This window comes from Varroa destructor, unplaced genomic scaffold, assembly GCF_002443255.2.
Source record: "Varroa destructor unplaced genomic scaffold, Vdes_3.0 BEIS01000005.1, whole genome shotgun sequence".
NCBI lineage: Eukaryota > Metazoa > Arthropoda > Arachnida > Mesostigmata > Varroidae > Varroa > Varroa destructor.
The window spans coordinates 1,529,443-1,548,413 of NW_019211458.1; the positions used below are offsets into that span (position 1 = coordinate 1,529,443).

Sequence of the window (18,971 nt, forward strand, 5' to 3'; positions counted from 1 at the left end):
ATATATATATATGCATAGAATAGACATCCAAATTCGGACAAACTTTGGCGGGTTGTTTGTCGCAGTAGGAAATCGGGTTTTCGTAAAACTAAGCGGTAAACTCGTCAGCGCAACATCAAGGCGTAATTTATCGAACCTGAAGCGATTATCTATTGCCCGACATGTTACAGACTTCCTCATTTTTCCAAAATCGACACTCTTCATATTACCAACAACTTCTAAGAAACATGAAGAATATTTCCAGAAGCCAACCGGTAGATCCTGAGTAAGGTTTGGCTTTACAAAGCTTTAAAATTGATCAAAATAGCCTTAAAATCTTGTTCGATACATGTAAATCTTTGGATTTTTTGTGTAGAACTAAAGCAGAAGAACGATTGCCAACCGGCTTGTTCAGATAGTCTATGTTCCTGCACCTTTTTTATGCTTATTGGGCGCTTCGCGTCTATGTACCTTTAGAGGTGTTGATCTGATGTCTCAATAAAATTTCGTTCAGCTGGACTCTTTTTTTTTCTAAGTAGCATTTAAGCAACACATATTAATAATAAGTTTTGGACTTAGCTTAAGAAATCGCTTCTCGCACGCTTACTATTAAAAGGGTCCTGTTAATCATTAGCGAATTAAAGAATCAGTATTTCAAAATACATACAGAAATAACCCTGCAACAACCCTTCTTTAATGTATCTGGCTTTGCTTTATTTTAGCCTTACAAGCGACTGTCGAGTTTTATGTGCCGATTTATATAGATATATATGTGCGGTAGAATAGTGAAAGTATAAATCGCACCGTATATTACTGTATATCATCACCCGTTTTGATGTTCTTTGAAATATTATATTGAAATATATATTACGACGCGTACGTATTTCCCAAAAGGTGACGTATTCGATTACGAGCCTGATTTATCGCAAACCTGTTTATCTCTTCGATCTAGCAGTGAGCCTTTAGAAACAAACGAGATCGTTGATAATTCAATCATTTTGGCTCATTTGACTGCGAGGGTTTTGCCGTATGTGCACGCATTATTCAAGTGAAGCCTTACTCTGGTTAACGCTGCTTTACGATACCATAGACAACTCTTATTTTTTTTTTCTTTCATTTTTATTATTTGCAGTTTACCAGTGAATATTTCTGTATTCTGAGGTACTATAACACAACGGAAACCGGTTGAAGACACTATAAAAACACTAACCCTCGTTTCAATGTTTATTCCATATACAGTTTTTCATGACGCTGTCGTTATCTTTGCGGTTGGTTTGCCGAACGCATATAAACTCCAAACACTAATGAACTTTCTCTTTTACGACTACGTTACAAACAATATGTGACCAACGGCAAATATAAATACAATTATTTTATTCTGTTCCGCACCTGACCCCACTAGGGGTGATGTTGCGAAGCGCAGTGAGTATCGACCGGCTGCTAGTTGAATCTAGGCTCGTTGGGTGACTTTGAGCCGGTAGCAGATCTTTTGTCTGAAACCGTTTAGTTTACAATATACATTCAGTAGATGTGGGCCTTCAAAGGGAATGACAAATCAGTCCTAGTGGATTTACTATTCCTGTTAAAGCTTTCATAGTAGCCAGATCTGTTTTGATTAATGGCTTGAATATGACCCGATCAACCACGGCACACACAGGCGCAAACTATAAACCTATTTAGTAACAGTGTTTTCAAATATAGCATCAACACAAACATTTCGTCTGACTTGCGAATGGTATCAAGATGAATTCGTTATCATATCTCATATGAGGTGGTTCGGGGTCCGTACTTTTACATATTGGGTAGAATACCTGAATGGAGTCCCGTTTTTGTTCTTCCAGCCCGTAAGCGCACACTCGCACCGCTTTATCCACCATTTGTCGAGTCAGCTGCGGGTTCCCTAGACGAAGCTTGCCCATGTATAGCACCTGGACATCACGTACGCAGAATGGTCCTTAATAAGAGAATGGATCCAGTCTTTCCAGAAAATTTAAAATCGATTACCCCTTACCTCAAAGGAAGCAACACAATCCAAGTTGGCAACACATCGTGGTAAATCTTGACGAAGTAGATGATTTGACAATTCGCGAATTGATTTAAACAGCTCCTTTACCTACCAAACGATAGCAAAACTTACTATTGTGGTAGTTGATATATTACTAAGTTTTAGTTTATATAGCAGCAAGTTAAGCTATTATGAAAGACTAAGAATTTTCATATTAGTTATAACACCGATAACTTCGATGATATTGAACTACTTTAGCTTAGACTAGAGCTACTTAGACTAGGCTAGCGAGCTTAGCCAAGGGCAAAAGTAGGTTATCGGTGAAATTTAAAATACGCGCACTTGTTTACACGGCGTAATTGTAATCATCTTATATAGCTTTTGCTAATTCAAACACAAGTTGTGCAATGTCTGCATGCAGGACGTGCACGTTCTATAAGAAGGCAAAGTATTCTTTTTTTAAATACTAACATTATTCTACGTAAGGAATACTTTGATTTTACACGAAGGCAGTATGTTCTTGGCACGGCTGTTCAGGTAATAGCTTGGTGGCCATTTTAGATGTGTTAGGATAGGAAAGGGTATGAGAACTGGGACCGAGTATGCGCACGAGGTAAGCAATAGATTGGTGGATGAGCCAGAAAATCTGTTAGGTTGACACTCAACGCATGAGCTTATTCACTTGATTAGTTTATTTACATGATTGTTTCAAACTAAATACTTATGCACATTTACAACGTTTATATATATATATATATAGATGACATTTAGGAATCAATTCACAAGCTAACACCTTCATTTTGTACATATATACACACGTAAATTATAACGTCTGACCGACTGGTGATGTGCTCCGTGCGTCTGATGACTATTATTAGATTTAAAACAAAATTTCATAATAATAAATTCGTACAGACCATAGCGACATCTGGTGCCTGGTAAACGTGGCAAAGGTTGAGCTCGCGTTGATTATCTCCACACTGTGCGTATTTCTGAATGTAAGTAAAGAGCGTCCGATCGTGTGATATTTGTGAAAATTTAGACAATGTTGATAGATCGTGCTTCTGAACGATGAGGTTTTCACGGTTGACTGCCAGCAAACGACCCTCCGTCGTCAACTGAAATCGTAAATAGGAATCAGGAAACGTGCGGTTGGTGAAAATAGAAGTAGCGATGAAAAAAGTGCTATGGTCAAATTTTTTTTTAACGTTCACCTTGTTTACATACTGTATATAGATTTAGTTTATTATTACTGTTTTTTTTTTTTTTAATAGAATATTTACAGAGTTTTAAGCTTAACTTTTGAAAACCCCTATCCTTTTGTCACCTTTCGACGAAGACGAGCACGGGCAAGGAGTAGGTTTGGGGTTTTTTTAGATATTTTTGGGACAACAAGTCAGTCACTTTAATTAGAAAATTAGTAATTTGGCCATAAAATAATCTATCAGTGCATATGTAGCAGCCAAACGTTTTCAATCAACATTGTTATATCAATTACAAAAATAGCAAAATTTGCATCGGCCTTTTCATTACTAAAGCCTAAGTGACTCGGTCAGCAGAATCTAAAGGCTTGTATGTGAAACGTTTCTATTTATGCTATCGGGCCACACGATAGCTGGAATCGAGAAAGGTTATAGGGTCACCGATACGTCAAGCTTTGTGTTAGGTTTAAAACAAGCAGTTTTATTAAAAGTTACTAGAAAAATCATATCTGGCTGTTTAGAATTAAAAACGTTAGAATTAAAAACGTCTACAGGCGCTAAAACTTGTCCCGAGAGAGCGTTGCTGAAACACAAATTCTTATAGCCTACAACTGCATTAGCGTTTCCAACTTACCGCAATAGCTTCCGCCGTCTGCTAAAGTTCTAGCAATATATAGGCATTAAGCGTCAAAGTGAAGCGCACCTTAAGAACTTTTAACCATTGTGACATCATTCAAAACGTTCATGCTTTACGAAGGCTGTATATACACATTTTGCTTTTTATCGTCATCGTAGTATTTCCTGTGGATGTCTCGGTTATAAAAAAAAAACCTGTGTGTTAAGCCAATTGAGTTTTGCAACGTTCGATTCTATTTGTGTATTCATATATGGCGTCTGTACATACGAACGCGTAACTGGTTGTGGCACCATCATGCAAACTGTAAAACATGGCAAATCAATGATTTATCGATTGCTTACGCTCTTCTGATAATAGATTTTTATGCTTTAAATAGTTATCATTTTCTTTCTTAAAACGGCCGCTTATACCTGCATCATAGGCCAAGGTGCATCAAAAAAGCTACTCACATGGTCTTTTGGGTCTTTTAAATCTATAGCCCTTTGAGGATCTTCCACTTTATCTCACAGAAATCCTCCCGGGCCTTTTAGAAGCCGCATAATAATATAAACCATCAGTATCAAGAAAAAAATTGAGTTTTTGAAGCTCTTCGCTCAGCGCGGGAAGATTGGATAATAAGATAATAACAAATTGCGAAAACGACGCATTGTGTTCCATCACGATGTTTTTTTTTGTCATTTTGTTATCAAAAGGTGGTTACTTTCTATTACTGAAAATGATAGGTGAAATTTAGATGCCATACCCTATACATATATATATACCGTTCTAGTTAATACAATTCTGATAACGGCAAACAAAATTTCGACAAACGTTATGACACATTTTTACTCGATTGTTGTACGAAGCCCGCAGGGTATTCTATTAGATTTGTTCGTCTAACCCATATGTTAGGAAGATTTTTATCAAGATATACTTTAATTAAAACGTTTCGTAATTATTGAAAATTGTATTTTCCGGGAAAACGGATTTATGCGGTAAATTCAAGGAAGTGGCATCGGTCATAATACTACGAAAAAAAGTTTAACTGTATACACGTAATTTCAGGACGTCCTATACATGAATATAAATAAGAACCTTGAAAACAAGTTTTCAGCGAGCTTCAACTGATATTTAATGTTTGTTTACGTGGAACAGAAACTGCTAACTTGATATAAGTTAAGTTTAGATGTTTTGCTTAAGCAGTCAGTGCTGTGCCTGTATATTCATTGTCGTAAATTATTTACCGAAGTATATAATAGCTACACTATAATTATCGATTAATTATTACCGGATCGTCCATCTGGAATCAGTACTGGAGCAGAAGAAGTCTTCTGTTCAGACTCGCATCGCCAGCTGATTTTATTGTCGGCGTACAGCTGCGTACGTGGTTAGGTAACTAACGGTTCCTCATAAATAACTTTAGACAGTTAACGTTATCCCCCTATGAAATATTGGCCCAAAGACCGCACCTCGATAAACATATGAAGAGTCCTTCACAGGAGTCTTCCAAGAAAAAGACCCTTGGATATAGTCGACTTATCGAGTGGCCATCTGTCACTATCAGATCATAAACACAAATACCTAAGTGTCGGATATTATTTTATACTTGATAGAATTGTTTTTTGCTATAAAGGCCACTCTTTGATATTGGATAGAGGTAATTATTTTATTAACAAGGTGATATAATATATCAAATATGTATTTCGACACGGTTGCAATACTTTGTTAAGATGCTATAATATTTCATGTACATTTATGTTGCACATGTAGAAAATGTGTCAACTCGATTAAATACGAATTCAGTCTCGTCGTTACCTACTAGTGACAACAGTAAAGAACGTCAAAACTAACTTTCTTTACTAACATATACTAATTAAAAAAAGTATGTAGTATAATCACATCAAATTAACTTACCCTAATTACTTGTGCTTGAAGTTTGCATTTATTTAAAAATGTATATTATATTTATGATTAATCGTTCACTAAGGGTAGCAATTGTTGTCTAACGAGTACCAAGTTCTTGCGGCAACCATAACTGTGCACTTCTTCAATATCCTGCCTATATATATAATGCATATAGAGCAGCCTCTTCTACAACTACGTTATCTAGAAAGCCTCGGAAAAATTTTAACTAGATAAAATGAACACGTCGGTTTGCCCCACAATTATGAAAACTCATAACTTGCAATGGGGCAATTGCCGTAGTTCGTCTCTTGCAGCCCCAAAAAAAGGCCGTTTGCATACATCTAAACTTGGAACTCATAATAGTCAACCTAGCACTTTCTATGACAGTCATTTCAAACCAACTGAATGAAGTTCCCGAAGTCCAGGTATTTCGAAAAATTCTCACCAGAAAGTGGCCTAAGCTGCTATTGGGTAATATATATGTAAAACTGCCTAGATCACTTTGTCATATGCCTGTCACGAAGAAAATATAGAAGCTACGTTGAAGCATTTAAATTTGCGACTTAAAAAGACAAGAGGATAAAATGATCGGAAAAACGTATGACGGATTCATCGCATCTTCAACAAAAAGTTACTAGAGTTTTGTTATGTCAACAATTGCTTGTAACGGAATAGTTAGCAGTTAATGTTCAGACGATGAAATCGCTACGATGTATACATTTAACAACATGTTCCGGTTAGGGATAAAAGAAAGTCGAAAAACACGACGAGATCATGCTTGCCTAAACTGATCATGATGAGTTTTCATCCACAGACCATAGCCATAGTTTTGCTTAAAACAGAGGCAACATTTTACACCGGCAAATTCTCGCTTTGAACTGCTGAAATCTCTTGAAATCATCTTCATACTTCACGGAACCGTATGCGTACGATCTACATTGCATAAACACTTTGATTTACTTTTTTTATCGTTTCAATTGGTGCACTGAATAAGTGGGAGCTATTTTCCAGTCTTTTATTCTGCAGTTATCTTAATAAACTGCGTCTATGCTATATATATATTTATATATTATATATATATATATATATATATATATATAACGTAACTGATCGATTTAATCAATACGCGCATTGTTCGGACTTTAGTGAAGCAATCAACGTAAATAACTGGCATATCTTAATAGTCGAATTTAGCTTCTCAAAGCGAACGCGAGTAATTATACGCGGTCGACCTACCTCAATTGAGACCTGGTGAGGCTGACCTCCTTTGGCCCTTCGGACCTCAGCCACTATCCAAGGAAGCATTGGAAGAGAATGAAAGGACTCAAATCGAATTGAACCTAAGTAAAGGCAGCCCTTGTAACTATGAAACGTTGCTGGCATATTGAACGATTTTAACAATTTCGCAATATTCACCGAACTTTCTCTAAAACACAGGCACAGTCCAATCTTCATCCATTTTTATCATACCACCCACCAATAACGCGCAGCCATTACACCTATGTCAGTGAGCCTTCAACAATAATGGCAAATTCCTTAGAAGTATACAAGTAGTCGTATGACTTGAGTTCGGTTCGCCTACTTTTGTCGAGGTGCCAATAAACAGCAGGTAGCATAGGCTCCTTTTTCTCTCGCAAGTATGACACCTACTTTGTTCTCAACTTCTTGTAACGTAACACAACGGCGACGACCAGTAAGTGATAATTTTGAAGGCTCTTCGCAATGAGTTCTTCGACAATTGCTAAAGCAAGTTGTTTTAAGGGTTAGGCGTACCGCTTGCAAAGGCCGCAGGACGATCCCACAGCTCATACAGCTTGGAAACGCCGTCTAAGCCAATAAGCTAAACATTGTGGAAGGATGTTTAGCTAATGGTCATCTGGGCAACAACAGGGTGTCGTAGAGTCATAGTCATACCACTCGTTCTACCATTTCTTCTTCTGGCTTTAACTGGATGACTCTTCACATGAGGGTATAGCCGATGCTGTTATGCTCAACTCACCGCAGCCCTTTCTCGTAAGCGAAAACCCAAGAAGCAGTGGTTACTTTTGCACTCATTGCCTATGAACGACCGACCGGCAGTCTCGACAGGCCGTCTATAAGGCAGACCTAGCTAGTTCATACACAAGATGCTTTCTGTATGGCGATCTGCAATAATTAGTAGAACAGCGGCATTACATGTACATGGATAGTGATCATTAGAGAAAGGTATCGATAAGTGTAAGCAAGCTAACTTAAAAACAGACACCTAGTGTTAATATTAGTCAGCATTCTGATACGGAACAGCTGCTTATCGCTCATGTCAATATCCCAGATAATCCATCACTACTGAAAGACGCATTCGCTTCGAACTTCCTGTGTAGCAGCAGCCTGATATAGCTTTGGATAGAAAAAAACTTCTAGCAAAATCTTGCTTTTTATATGCGTTTAATTGCGAACTACTATAGGGATGTACTAAACCATTTTCAAATAGCTTCAGAGCTCGATTTCTATTCTAGAAAAGCCTTCGCCTGAACTTTCTTCAATGCATAGTATCGCAATAGCTAATCTCAATTGATATGACTCAGCAAACTACGAGATCGAATTTTTGGTACCTAATCAGAGTGTGCTTTCATTGGCAGACGACGACTCTGCTCGAAAGGTTTCCTTCTACAGACGATGACAGTCTGAGGAGATCTATTCACGATAGGTGAAATTACCTCGAAAATGCACGAGGTCAAAATGACAGCTAAAAATGTTTCTTCCGTTATTATGGTATATTGAATTTGACGCATTTTTTCAAGTATTAAGACGTATGATTTGCATACGTTTGCCATTACTGTGCTAACAGTATGTTGGCCTCAAAGTGGGCCTTAGTTAGCAGCACTAGATTTCGGACGTGATGCCTGGCCGAAAGTCAATGCTTTTTCTCAAAGCAAAAAAAAAAAAGCTTTTTAGTATTTATTTACAGCTTAAATATACTATCAAAAAGCAATACAACTCTTTGGGAGTAAGAGTTATACACATCCGTTTTGAAGGCTTATTTTGACGCAACTCTTTCTCTTATTTTCATGCTTATATATAGATATATATATCGCACAAACCTGAACAGGAAATAGGTCCACCAACAACTATCTTACAGGTGATTAGTCCTTTTCATAAAATCTCATAACAATTTCAAAGGCTTGCCATTTTTAGCATTAGCTTTCCTTGAAGAGAATTTTCCTTGTGCTCTTTTTTTCTCGTTTTTACGAATTCGGCACCACATGTTACCTTTCAGCCCATTAAAGTTCGGTTTCGGTCTCGAACAGGCTCGTATAACTTACTGGTCACCTACCTAAAGGCTGTTTCCTTGTGATGGTGCAGGCAGAAGTTCCACAAAGGACATGAATGTGCTTTACATATTTCTATTGTTTTGCAGCAAACGCCGGTATTAAGCGTGCACGCATTAGACTACACACCTACACTTATCAATCCACTCTTCGAGGACATTTTTAATTAGTTGAAAGTCATTAGATATAACATGAAAAGTGGATTCGTGTTTTAGCTCCTACTACAGGCAAATACTATATGTGAAATCGAACCTAACACTTTATGATAAATACACTAACATTTAAAGAGGATTTTCCTGGTTTCCCAGGTTTCAGGTTGAGAGCCCAGGTTTCAGAAAAAGGCGACAATTATTTAGACAATTGACTATGTCACTTCCCCAGTGGTCACTGCGACATTGTGCTTTTTCTTAGTTAACCTCTAAATCTTCTATTTAAGGAAACGTATATGATTACGCTTGAAAAAAAAATACGTAAAGTTTATAGAAAATTGTAGGAGCTTTACTTACATAGGAGCTGTAGGATTCTGCTAAGGATAAGGATGTGCTAGGGTATAAGAAACCCTAGCATAAATAAAGTGGGCTTTTTCGCCGAAGGTATAGTAAATTTCTTGCGAAGCTGGTCACAGTGAGTGTAAAGCGCATACATAATCCAGCTTGAGATGGGGCGAAAGGTTTGTCCACGCTTTCGTCATCATAAACTGTATAGCGAAAAACCATAGTAAAGCGGTAAGTCAACCTATGGTGATCTGCGTTTTTCTTTTCCTGTAATTTAGTTTCGACAACTCAGATGAAAAGAAGCAAGCCACTAAACAGGTCAATTTGAAGAATCATTACGTTTCTTCTAGGGACTCTAAACGCAGTGAAACTCGCTATCATAACACACAACGTTGGCCATGACCACTACAGACCTGTTGAGGGTAAACGTAGTTTTGCTGTATATAACCCTTTGGCTTCCCAGCTAGATAGTATCTCAAACAGAGTTCATAAAATTAACGAATTTGTAAAAAAAAACGCCTCAGAAGAGGTATTTCCGCCAATCAGCTATATTGTACTGACAGATAGGTCAGTCTGAAGCATGCATAGGCAAACTCCTGAAGCACGCCGTGACGGTGCTATCTTTTTTACCTTTATCAGATTATCAGTTGCGAAAATTCAAGGAGAGACTGCGGATTCACGCACCATATCTTTATCCTCACTGTCGCAAGGGTTTTAACATAAAAGTGGGGCTTTTCATAACTTACGAGAGTACAACTACAACTTTTTCCCTATTGCCGTTTCAGGATATTAAACATCTTAGCCCTGTAATAGGGTTAGCCGAGCTTACAGTATACCAACAAGAAATAATGATGTCCTCTCATTTTTCACCTATCTTTTTCGAATTTTATGTCCGCTACTGCTGTTCGGCATTCCATAGGACGATTGGCTTCCGGTACGAAGCGAAGTATGCCTACGCCCGAATTCGAACTTAGACATCAACGTGTTTCTGTTCCTTCATTTACTTTCATTCAACCTATTACACATTATAAACGTTTACGATCAACGTGACCAATCACGTATGCCATCGGTTTCTGATATATCCAATAACGTTTCCGTTTCTGCATTTACGTGCCAGCCTGATTGATGACAGATTCAACACGAATCACGCTGTTCGTTCAGCCCGGAAAACATACGCATTCCCGGCGCAACGACGCGCACACCCATACCGCCAGTATAAAAATCATAGTTTTTAAAAACAAACAAATACATTTAACTATACGCTATTGTTTCCTTTAAACAATTCCACGTGGGCAAAGGCAAGTTATAGTAATATTTTCCCATAATATTTTTATATCACTTTTGTCTTAGTTAATAGTTTCGATCCCACGAATAAGTGCACAGTCCTGAAAAATGTCAAGGAATCGCTTTCACAAATAAATGATATATGCATAAATATTAAAAGTAATAACATAAGTCTTTTGAAACGGTTTACATACAGTCTACTGTATCATACAATGAATTTATACATGGAAAACATGATTACGCTGTGTTTATTTTCAAACTTAATTTAACTAACTTTTTATATTTTTATTAAGCTGTCCCATCATGCTCTGGAGCTTCAACATAACAATAAAGATAATAATATTTATTTCACGCAGTTAATTTAAATATGCAACGTGAAGTGGACGAGAAAGACATTCCTTTTTTTTTTTTCAAATATATTGTACCCGCATATTGTGTTTATTTATTTTATTTAAACAAAAATATTATATAACCTAGAATTACCCAGGCGAACATTGCTGTAGTGATACGTGCAGTAGCAGATGTGTGTTTCTACTATAACTCCAAAATCCATCGTGGTTACATACTCATAAGGACGTCTGTGCACACTAAATGGGTACCCTATCGACCATAACCCGCTTGTTACTTCCGTTCCCTCCAGGCTCAATAAAACTATCCTATTTTATAGCAAAACCAAGCACGAATTTACGGTCGGGGTACGTGTCAGGAAGGTATAAACTTTGCAAAACGTCACATTTTAAAAAACGATTCCTCCGTAAAGCGGCTACAACGCTACGGGATTCTGCTGACGGACTGAACAAGGATAGAAACCAGGTAAGCTGACGAAGTAATATAGTTGATACGGTGCTGCAATCTTCAGAAAGCCCATCTTGAAGTTGTGGCTCATACTCTAGGAAGTAAAGATGACCGCCCTGAAAAATTCAAATCGAAAAAAAGCTTCAAGTTATAAAAACCTATTTGTTCAACAAAGCCTTGACAACGACAGGATCCTGTCTTTTTCGTTTCTATTTGAAGTCTCAGTAGTATTTTTAAAATGTGTAGGTACTTCTTATTTCCCTTCACCGCCTACTTGCATTCCGGACCCTGATTGTTAATGGGAATTTTTATTTTCTATTCGTATAAAAATGCCGTTAGACGAAGAGAAGGTTACATGTTACCCGCCATTTAGGTTTCAAATTTCGTTTACCGCCATTCTTTTTGAGAGAAAGAAAACATGAGAGCGTGTGTTTCAAAATGAAATTCTTCAGCCTCTTGTTTTGCATCCGTATAGAAGCGCTTCTACTAGTTTTGTACTCAGATTGAGTAGATTTATGGATGCACATATCATATAGTTAGTTTTTTCCACTTATGTTATGTAACTTTTAAGTTACTGGTAGTGCGCATTTAAGCCAAATATCGTTATCTCGGATCTGCATTTTCGAGCCTTCCGAATTCTAGCTCAGCGGTGCAAACTACTAGATTATTTCAGGCCTACCTCAGCAAGAACTCTATGGATATCTCCAATATGAAAGTCGATATCCCACGAACTGCACAGCATTAAAGTTACAACAACAGCATCAAAAGATCCGTCGGAGAACTTGCTGAGCGAGTTGAGGTTTCCTATGCTCATATAACTTCTTTTTCCACTTACTCGTCGAAGCGATCGATCCTCGCAAACGATTGTATTTTGGCTATCTGAAAATTTTTAACAATGACGTGAAATTTAATAGAAACACACATTTAAAATACACAGATAATGTAAGACTTTTTTTTAAAAGAAAACATTATAGGAGGAAGGATTTTTTTAATACATTGTTTTTATAGTTCAACAGAGTAAGTGTGTTAAAGTGTAATAATGGTGGTAGTTACTGATAACAAACAAGGTTGTTTGTACAAACTAAAACTTCGAAACACTTTTTTTTTTCTTAGAAAATGCGGGCGAATGCATGTACGCACTCTCTGGGCAGCCTAAACCGTCCTTCCATACGATGTACATAATAGGTACCCAAGATTGAGCTTATCCTCTACCGTTAGTTTGATTAAAGATATCCCTAAAAGGGGGATCTCAAACAATATACTCATAAAGAAGCCACCATCCCCTGTTGGGCCTCCTTGAAGGTCCAGCATTGCTGCTCGCATTACTTCGGAGCCTTTGAGGGTAATATAGAGTGTTTTTGTTTGTTCTATTGCTCGCTCGAGAGCTGCCTCCGTTGGGGCTAGTTTGTACTCTGTTCTATTTTCATCGTGTTTTTTGACGTTCTTCATCAGAACGTCGACAAAGAGTGATTCCTAATCTCCAACAAAGTGAAGTTCCACGTTGTTAATGTTTTAATTTCTACCTTGCGCGCGCCCCCTCTGTAGACCTCGCTTAATTGCCATTGAGGTGCCCGTTTCTTAATGAAAGTATTTCGCTACCGACAAGGCCTGCTTCTGCTCGATTTTCGCTCAAGCCTTCTTTTGTGATGTATCTTATGATCATAACACAGGTTTTTAGCAAACCGATGTGTCGGAATTCCGACGGCCATTATTTCCTTTATTATCTAGCAAGATTCATTTAACGAATCTGCTGTTTCCTTTCAGAAAGAAGTTGATTCGGGGTCTGGCATTAACGCGAATAAATAAATACATGGTTCCTTTTGTTCAGTTCTGCATTTTACCAATAAATAAAGCGCCTATTCTATCTCTATGAGAAGTGTCTCGTGCCATCGCTTCGTAGGGCTTTACCAGGATATGCTCGAGTGTGTTGTCATTTATACTCGCTGCTTGTTCCTTACATTCTTTGCCTATTTCTCCTATTAGTCAAACACCATTGATCTTATGCTTATGCTATATTTTTATAAGAGGAACATGACTTAGGGTTTTATCATCGATGTGAACATTGAAGAAGATATATCTGTGGTCACTTCTGATTGGTCGTCGTCTGGTCGCTATTCTTTTGCTAGAGGAAAGACGCTTGGGATTATTATCGTAAAGTCAACGAAAGATTGTGGTTCTCTTCCGTCATTGACAACCAGAAGGTTTCTTTCGGCCATTAGTTTTTGTATTGGGAAATCTCTTGCGGGCGAGCGTCTGTAGCCTTATTACATTAAAGTCTTCTGTTAGGATAATCTTTCTCTGAGTGTCCACACTTGTAACCAATTCGCTTAGAAATCGTTCAAGCTATCCTTCTACTCGATTTAGTAAATGGTATTGGCTGTAAATCATTGCTACCCCTTTAATATCTAACCATCATCGGCCCTTAAGCATTTCATATAGGTCTAACCCCCAGCATACGGCACCGCAAATTCGCTTTGAAGTTATGTTTAGGGAATTAGTCTTAGCAGGTACAAGGAGTTTTTGACTAGCCAAGCCTACGCATTAAAAATGATCGAAATCTGCTGGTATGCTTCTTACCCATTTATATATATATATATATATACAAAGTGGGGAGCATCTATTTTGGGTCGAACTTTGCTAGGCTACTTCTCGCAGTAGATACGTGCTTAGCCGCTACTTCAGTCACGAAAAAAAAGCAGGTCTTTCTAAAACCAAACAACAAATTCATTATGGGGAAGACGATTTGTGTTCAAATCACCTGTTATCCAATCTCTTCATGTTGGAGGAATCCCCATCAAAACTAAAAAGTTCCTTTTTCATCTGGAGTCAACGACCTAGGTAATTACCAGTTCGTATGCTGCGTCTAATAAATCCGAAAAAGATTTCAATGGAGCAGACCGAAATATCCTCAAAAGAATTTAACTTCAAAAGGCTTGAAGCTTATCAAAATGGCTGAGGAAACAATTTCTGATACATATAGACTTCTTAATATTGATATTAAAGGCCGTCTTAGAGGCCAGGAAATTGATTCAGTCGATTAAACTGTTGGACTTCTTAGCCATTTTCAGCTTTTGCATTTTGAAAATTCCCGCCTTACGGAAATCTAATTCCGTCGGACTTTAGTGTACATAGTTTATTTGAACGACATTTCGTCAAGTCTATACAAATATCGCGTGAAGCACGGTTATTCTCGACAGGTTATTTGCGGATTAAAGAAAGAATATTTTGAAAATGGCTAAATAAGTATGAATCTTAAGGTGAATATGTTATGCATTAGATTGAATAGACACGATCACTAAGAAAAATTTGTTTAACTATTTGTTTCGATTTAGATGTAGTTCTAGAACAACCCACAAGGAAAATGTCCACTTTAGATAGAGATATATATGTATATAAAGTATCAGCCATTTTTCCAAGTGGATCGGTTTAAACTGATTTATTTCATGTGATATGAGCCGCGCCGTCGTTGGTATCACTTTAAATCTAGGATTTGGCAGTAGTAGATGTGTTAATGCTGTTGGAATGCCTTTATTCAGATTTAGGCAGAATGTCGTGAGGATGTATGAAGTTTCTGCGAAAGTTTATTCCATTTTACAGTTTTAGTAGGATAAAAGCACAAAAAGGTGGTCAAAGCCTATAAGAAAATTGGGCTGTTCGTGGTCAAAATGCATTATTAAAACAAAGGGTCTACAGATGATTTTGTAGAAATTCCGATATGAAAGATTGCCGATCGGAACGGTCGAAAAATATTGACTGCAAAAGCATGACAGGTGAATGGTCATGATACTAAGGAATTAAAGATCGGCCGCCAGACAGTTTCAAATCGTTTGAGAGAAACCGGGTACAAAAAAGCTCGGTTTTTGAATGCCGCATTAATTGACGCAAAATAATGTACTAGGTCGTACTCCGATCTGCGAAGCTCGACAAAAACGCAATGAGATTGAGCCATCACATACGACAATCATGCCCACATAAGAAATGTGTTCTACAGTCTGTGACAAAAGCCCAACTGACGCCAAAACAGGCGATTGCTATAGGTTTGGTGGGATTGAGGAGTGCATTATGAGCTGCTGGCGTTTATGAATCGAACCTATGCTAGCAGTAACTGACAAGATTGCAACAAGCTGATGAAAAAAATCAACTAGAACGGAAAAGGCGTTGTCTTCTACTATGACGATGTCAGACTATATACAGCTTTAGCTACCCAGCAAAACTTGGGTGGGAAATTTTAAGGCACCCTTTCTATAGCCCTGACATTGCACCGTCAAACTGTTATCCATTTTGATCTGTACAGAACTTCCTTAATGGTGCTAATTTAGCTTTAATGGAAAGATGCAGAAATCACTCGCGGCAATCTTTCGCCCAGAAGCCGCGGAAGCTTTACAATGGTGGAAGTATGATGCAGGCAAAAAAGTGACGGAAGATCATCGATCGAAGAAATGGCCCATATGTAGTTGCATAGTATTATTTTGAAATATAAAAAACCCCTTGTTTCAGTGTCGGCTTAGTTATCGTCAATACTTTTCTGGCAACGGTAGATAAACATATAACTTCAAATGCATTCAAAACAAATACATTGTCTACTGTATTGAGTGTACTCAACAATATATACATACTTATTACTTACAATATGGGAAGTGCTTATGATTTGATGTGAGAAGTGGATTAACACAGATTTCAAGGATACGCAGTTCATCGAGTTCCGAGGGGCTGCATTTTTGCGTTAGCAAACTTGGATCAAGAACATCGACGTCAGGCATCGCTGCAGAAGGTTTATTGACTGATCTTTTCGAATGACGAATTTCCCTTAGATGCCAGAATAGATCCTTTTTGTACGGTTCCATTGCCCAATATATGTCTGGAAACAGAAAGAGATATTCAACGGTTATTAGTTCGAGTTGCAGAACGTTAATATACCTATTTATGCTTTTGTTGAAGTATCCTAGGTAAGTCCAGCAAGACCCACTTCGGCTGGACTCCAACAAGTCGTTGATGCTATACCGAAAAAGATGATTCCGAGGGTTTTTTTTTAGCACTAAAATAGAAATAGCTAAAGAATGGAAAAACGTTTCTTTAGAGCTCTAAAAGTAATTACTTTATTGCAAGACTAATTTTAGAGCTGCAAGAATATTCTGCGGTACCCAATTCAACCGTTTACTTAATTTTCACCGACAAACTGTATTTTTTTCGTAAAAATGGTAAAATGTTTGTTTCAATTAACTTTTTTCATTTCGCCATCAGATTGAGACATCTTAGCTACCGCGAATATCTCCAGAATCAAGTACCGTCGTCGATACAAACAACTGCGCACGATTAAAGGAAACTATACGTACGCAGAAGCTGAATCTGAAATTTTAGATTTTGATTACATCAAATATCTTCAAAAAATCAGTTAGATAACGTCTACTGTTTGGACTTATACAAATTTACTATTAATAAAATATTCAATTGCCTACTTACCTGGATCGTACCGAGACCGGTCTGCTAGTACATAAGATTTGAAGAAATAGATAATTGAATTCATCTTGACAACGGTAAGAAGAACGAATGAATATCGTCGTTCCAGTTGAGATTATCATGTCCATTTACCAAACTATAGTTACGTAACTTCTTACAGAACTGCAGAACTTAACTGCAGAAAACAATGGTTCCAACAAGACTAGATTCATTGTAGAAACTCAGCACGAAGCTCAATTCACATCATTCGTTTGACGTCGTGTATATATATATATTCTATTCTCAACCAGTCTGGAAGATTTACTCGACCACCTGAAAATGACAATAAAGATGCCTGGTAAGTTGTATCGACATATGAGAGTATTGTGTTGTTTGTTCCTCGGACTAGATAAATATTTCAACGAAGCCTTTTATATAAGCCAAGCAAGAAATATCTATTGTGACGGCCATGTATATTTAATACGACAATAATTCACCGCGATTACAGTTTTGATTGGCCAGAAGCATTCACTAGTCACGTTTAAAATATTCCTTCTTGATCCATAGATGACTTCTTAAAATAACCATGCGTCAATCGATATTGGTAAGTACAAGCTTGTTAGGGTGTTGCTACATACAAAAATTCTACCGGCATTAGATTGTGGACTGACAGCAAAGCAAACGTCCCAAAAATGCATAGGCTAAAAAAGGGGGGCAAAATGCTAAAAAAAAAAAAAAAGAAAAAGTCTTGAAAATACTAGCGGTTGGAGCTTATCGGAAGAGCCCAATCAACAGTTAATACTCTTATCTTAAATGGAAAAATATACGTGTATAGCGGTAAACTAAGCCGTAGACATCATGTACCAAAATAAATATTGAACATCTAAAATGTGTCTATTTGTTGTCTGATTGAATGAAATGTATCTTCTAGGGAACTTCTGGCTACCGCGAACGAAACGAACTATCTGAGCAGTACGCGATATCACGCAGCCGCATGTCGAGTTATTAAACATCATAGAGCTATCTGAAAAGCGTAGGGGCAGTTACGCGTGAGCAGAGCAAAATACACAAACGGAATAATGATCCCAGGATCTCACGATACCCAGAGTTACAGATTTAGTCAACATGAAGACGTATTAAGTTATAAATAGTATCTCCTGCAAGTCCAGATTTTATGGAAGGCTGAAAGAACCAAGGTAGTTCAAGTTACTATTAGCAAAGGCATCGACTATTTTTTTTTACGTCAAATTTACTTCGTTAATTAAACAGTATTGAGGAAGCAACCTATTTAATTGGATGGTAGCAGAATAGGAGCAAATTAGAATCATATTTTCCTACACACTTAGACACACCTACCAGAAGAACCTTACTTAAGACTAATTGCTCTTACGAGACGCCCATTCAATAAATGTAACTAATGGAGCAGTAGTTGGATAAAATTAACTATCGTACCGTATCCCCAAGGGGTTCACGCCCTTTCTTACGATTACACCCGTTCAACAAAGCTCGTCTGTCTGCAAATGATTTCATCTGATGAGCTGAGAACGAATACCTGTAAAGGTGGACGGGCAATTTGCGATAAATGCATATTCACACAGCACTATATATGGTTAAAAACACAGCACTGAGGACTATATTTATTGAATTATGGGGTGAATAGACTTAATGTAAGCAAGAAAGAAAGAGGTGCTTAGTCTCAAAATGACGGAAGTGGTTACTTTACGTGGTTCACGCAGTCGGCCGGCCGTTGGCCACCGGCCGACCGTTGACCACCGCACGGCAGGCTCAGACGCCAACAACAGCAGGCTAGCCAGCCAAGTAGGCGGTCGGTCGGTCGGGCGGTTAACAAGGGAGATAGAGGACGGAGCACAGAGGCCATCTTAGAGGGAGGAGAGACCGCAGGAGAAAAGCTCGAACCTCCTCTACTCCGCCCTTTCCGGTTCCCCT

At 37.8% G+C, this 18,971-nt stretch overlaps 2 protein-coding genes across 11 annotated transcripts in view; both read right to left on the reverse strand.

The window, feature by feature from the left end:
• plx (PTB_TBC1D1_like and TBC domain-containing protein plx) overlaps nucleotides 1-8,009 on the reverse strand; it is an 18,623-nt gene extending 10,614 nt beyond the window's left edge. Inside the window, exons 1-5 of one of the 5 annotated variants that reach the window (XM_086989241.1) lie at nucleotides 6,944-8,009; nucleotides 2,902-3,102; nucleotides 1,991-2,092; nucleotides 1,791-1,907; nucleotides 1,369-1,472 (exon numbers count right to left, since the gene is read on the reverse strand). In XM_086989241.1, coding sequence (XP_086845367.1) covers nucleotides 1,369-1,472; nucleotides 1,791-1,907; nucleotides 1,991-2,092; nucleotides 2,902-3,102; nucleotides 6,944-7,162 — 743 coding nt within the window. In that variant the 5' untranslated portion in view covers nucleotides 7,163-8,009. The other 4 variants (XM_022808416.2, XM_022808414.2, XM_022808415.2 and 1 more) reach the window with 4 other exon arrangements.
• A 3,014-nt stretch (nucleotides 8,010-11,023) lies between these two features.
• Nucleotides 11,024-18,902, reverse strand: LOC111251700 (uncharacterized). 6 transcript variants are annotated; one of them, XM_022808563.2, is made up of 6 exons: nucleotides 18,748-18,902; nucleotides 18,477-18,576; nucleotides 17,049-17,357; nucleotides 16,216-16,446; nucleotides 12,424-12,467; nucleotides 11,024-11,704 (listed from the first exon to the last, which is right to left on the reverse strand). In XM_022808563.2, exons 3-6 carry the CDS (start codon nucleotides 17,110-17,112, stop codon nucleotides 11,450-11,452), a joined length of 594 nt encoding a protein of 197 aa, XP_022664298.1. In that variant the 5' UTR covers nucleotides 17,113-17,357; nucleotides 18,477-18,576; nucleotides 18,748-18,902; the 3' UTR covers nucleotides 11,024-11,449. The 6 variants fall into 6 exon arrangements, with proteins under 6 accessions (XP_022664298.1, XP_022664293.1, XP_022664295.1 ...); XM_022808558.2 differs by having other exon boundaries at nucleotides 12,268-12,467; XM_022808560.2 differs by having other exon boundaries at nucleotides 12,268-12,467; nucleotides 18,743-18,891.
• Between the last annotated feature and the right edge of the window lie 69 nt (nucleotides 18,903-18,971).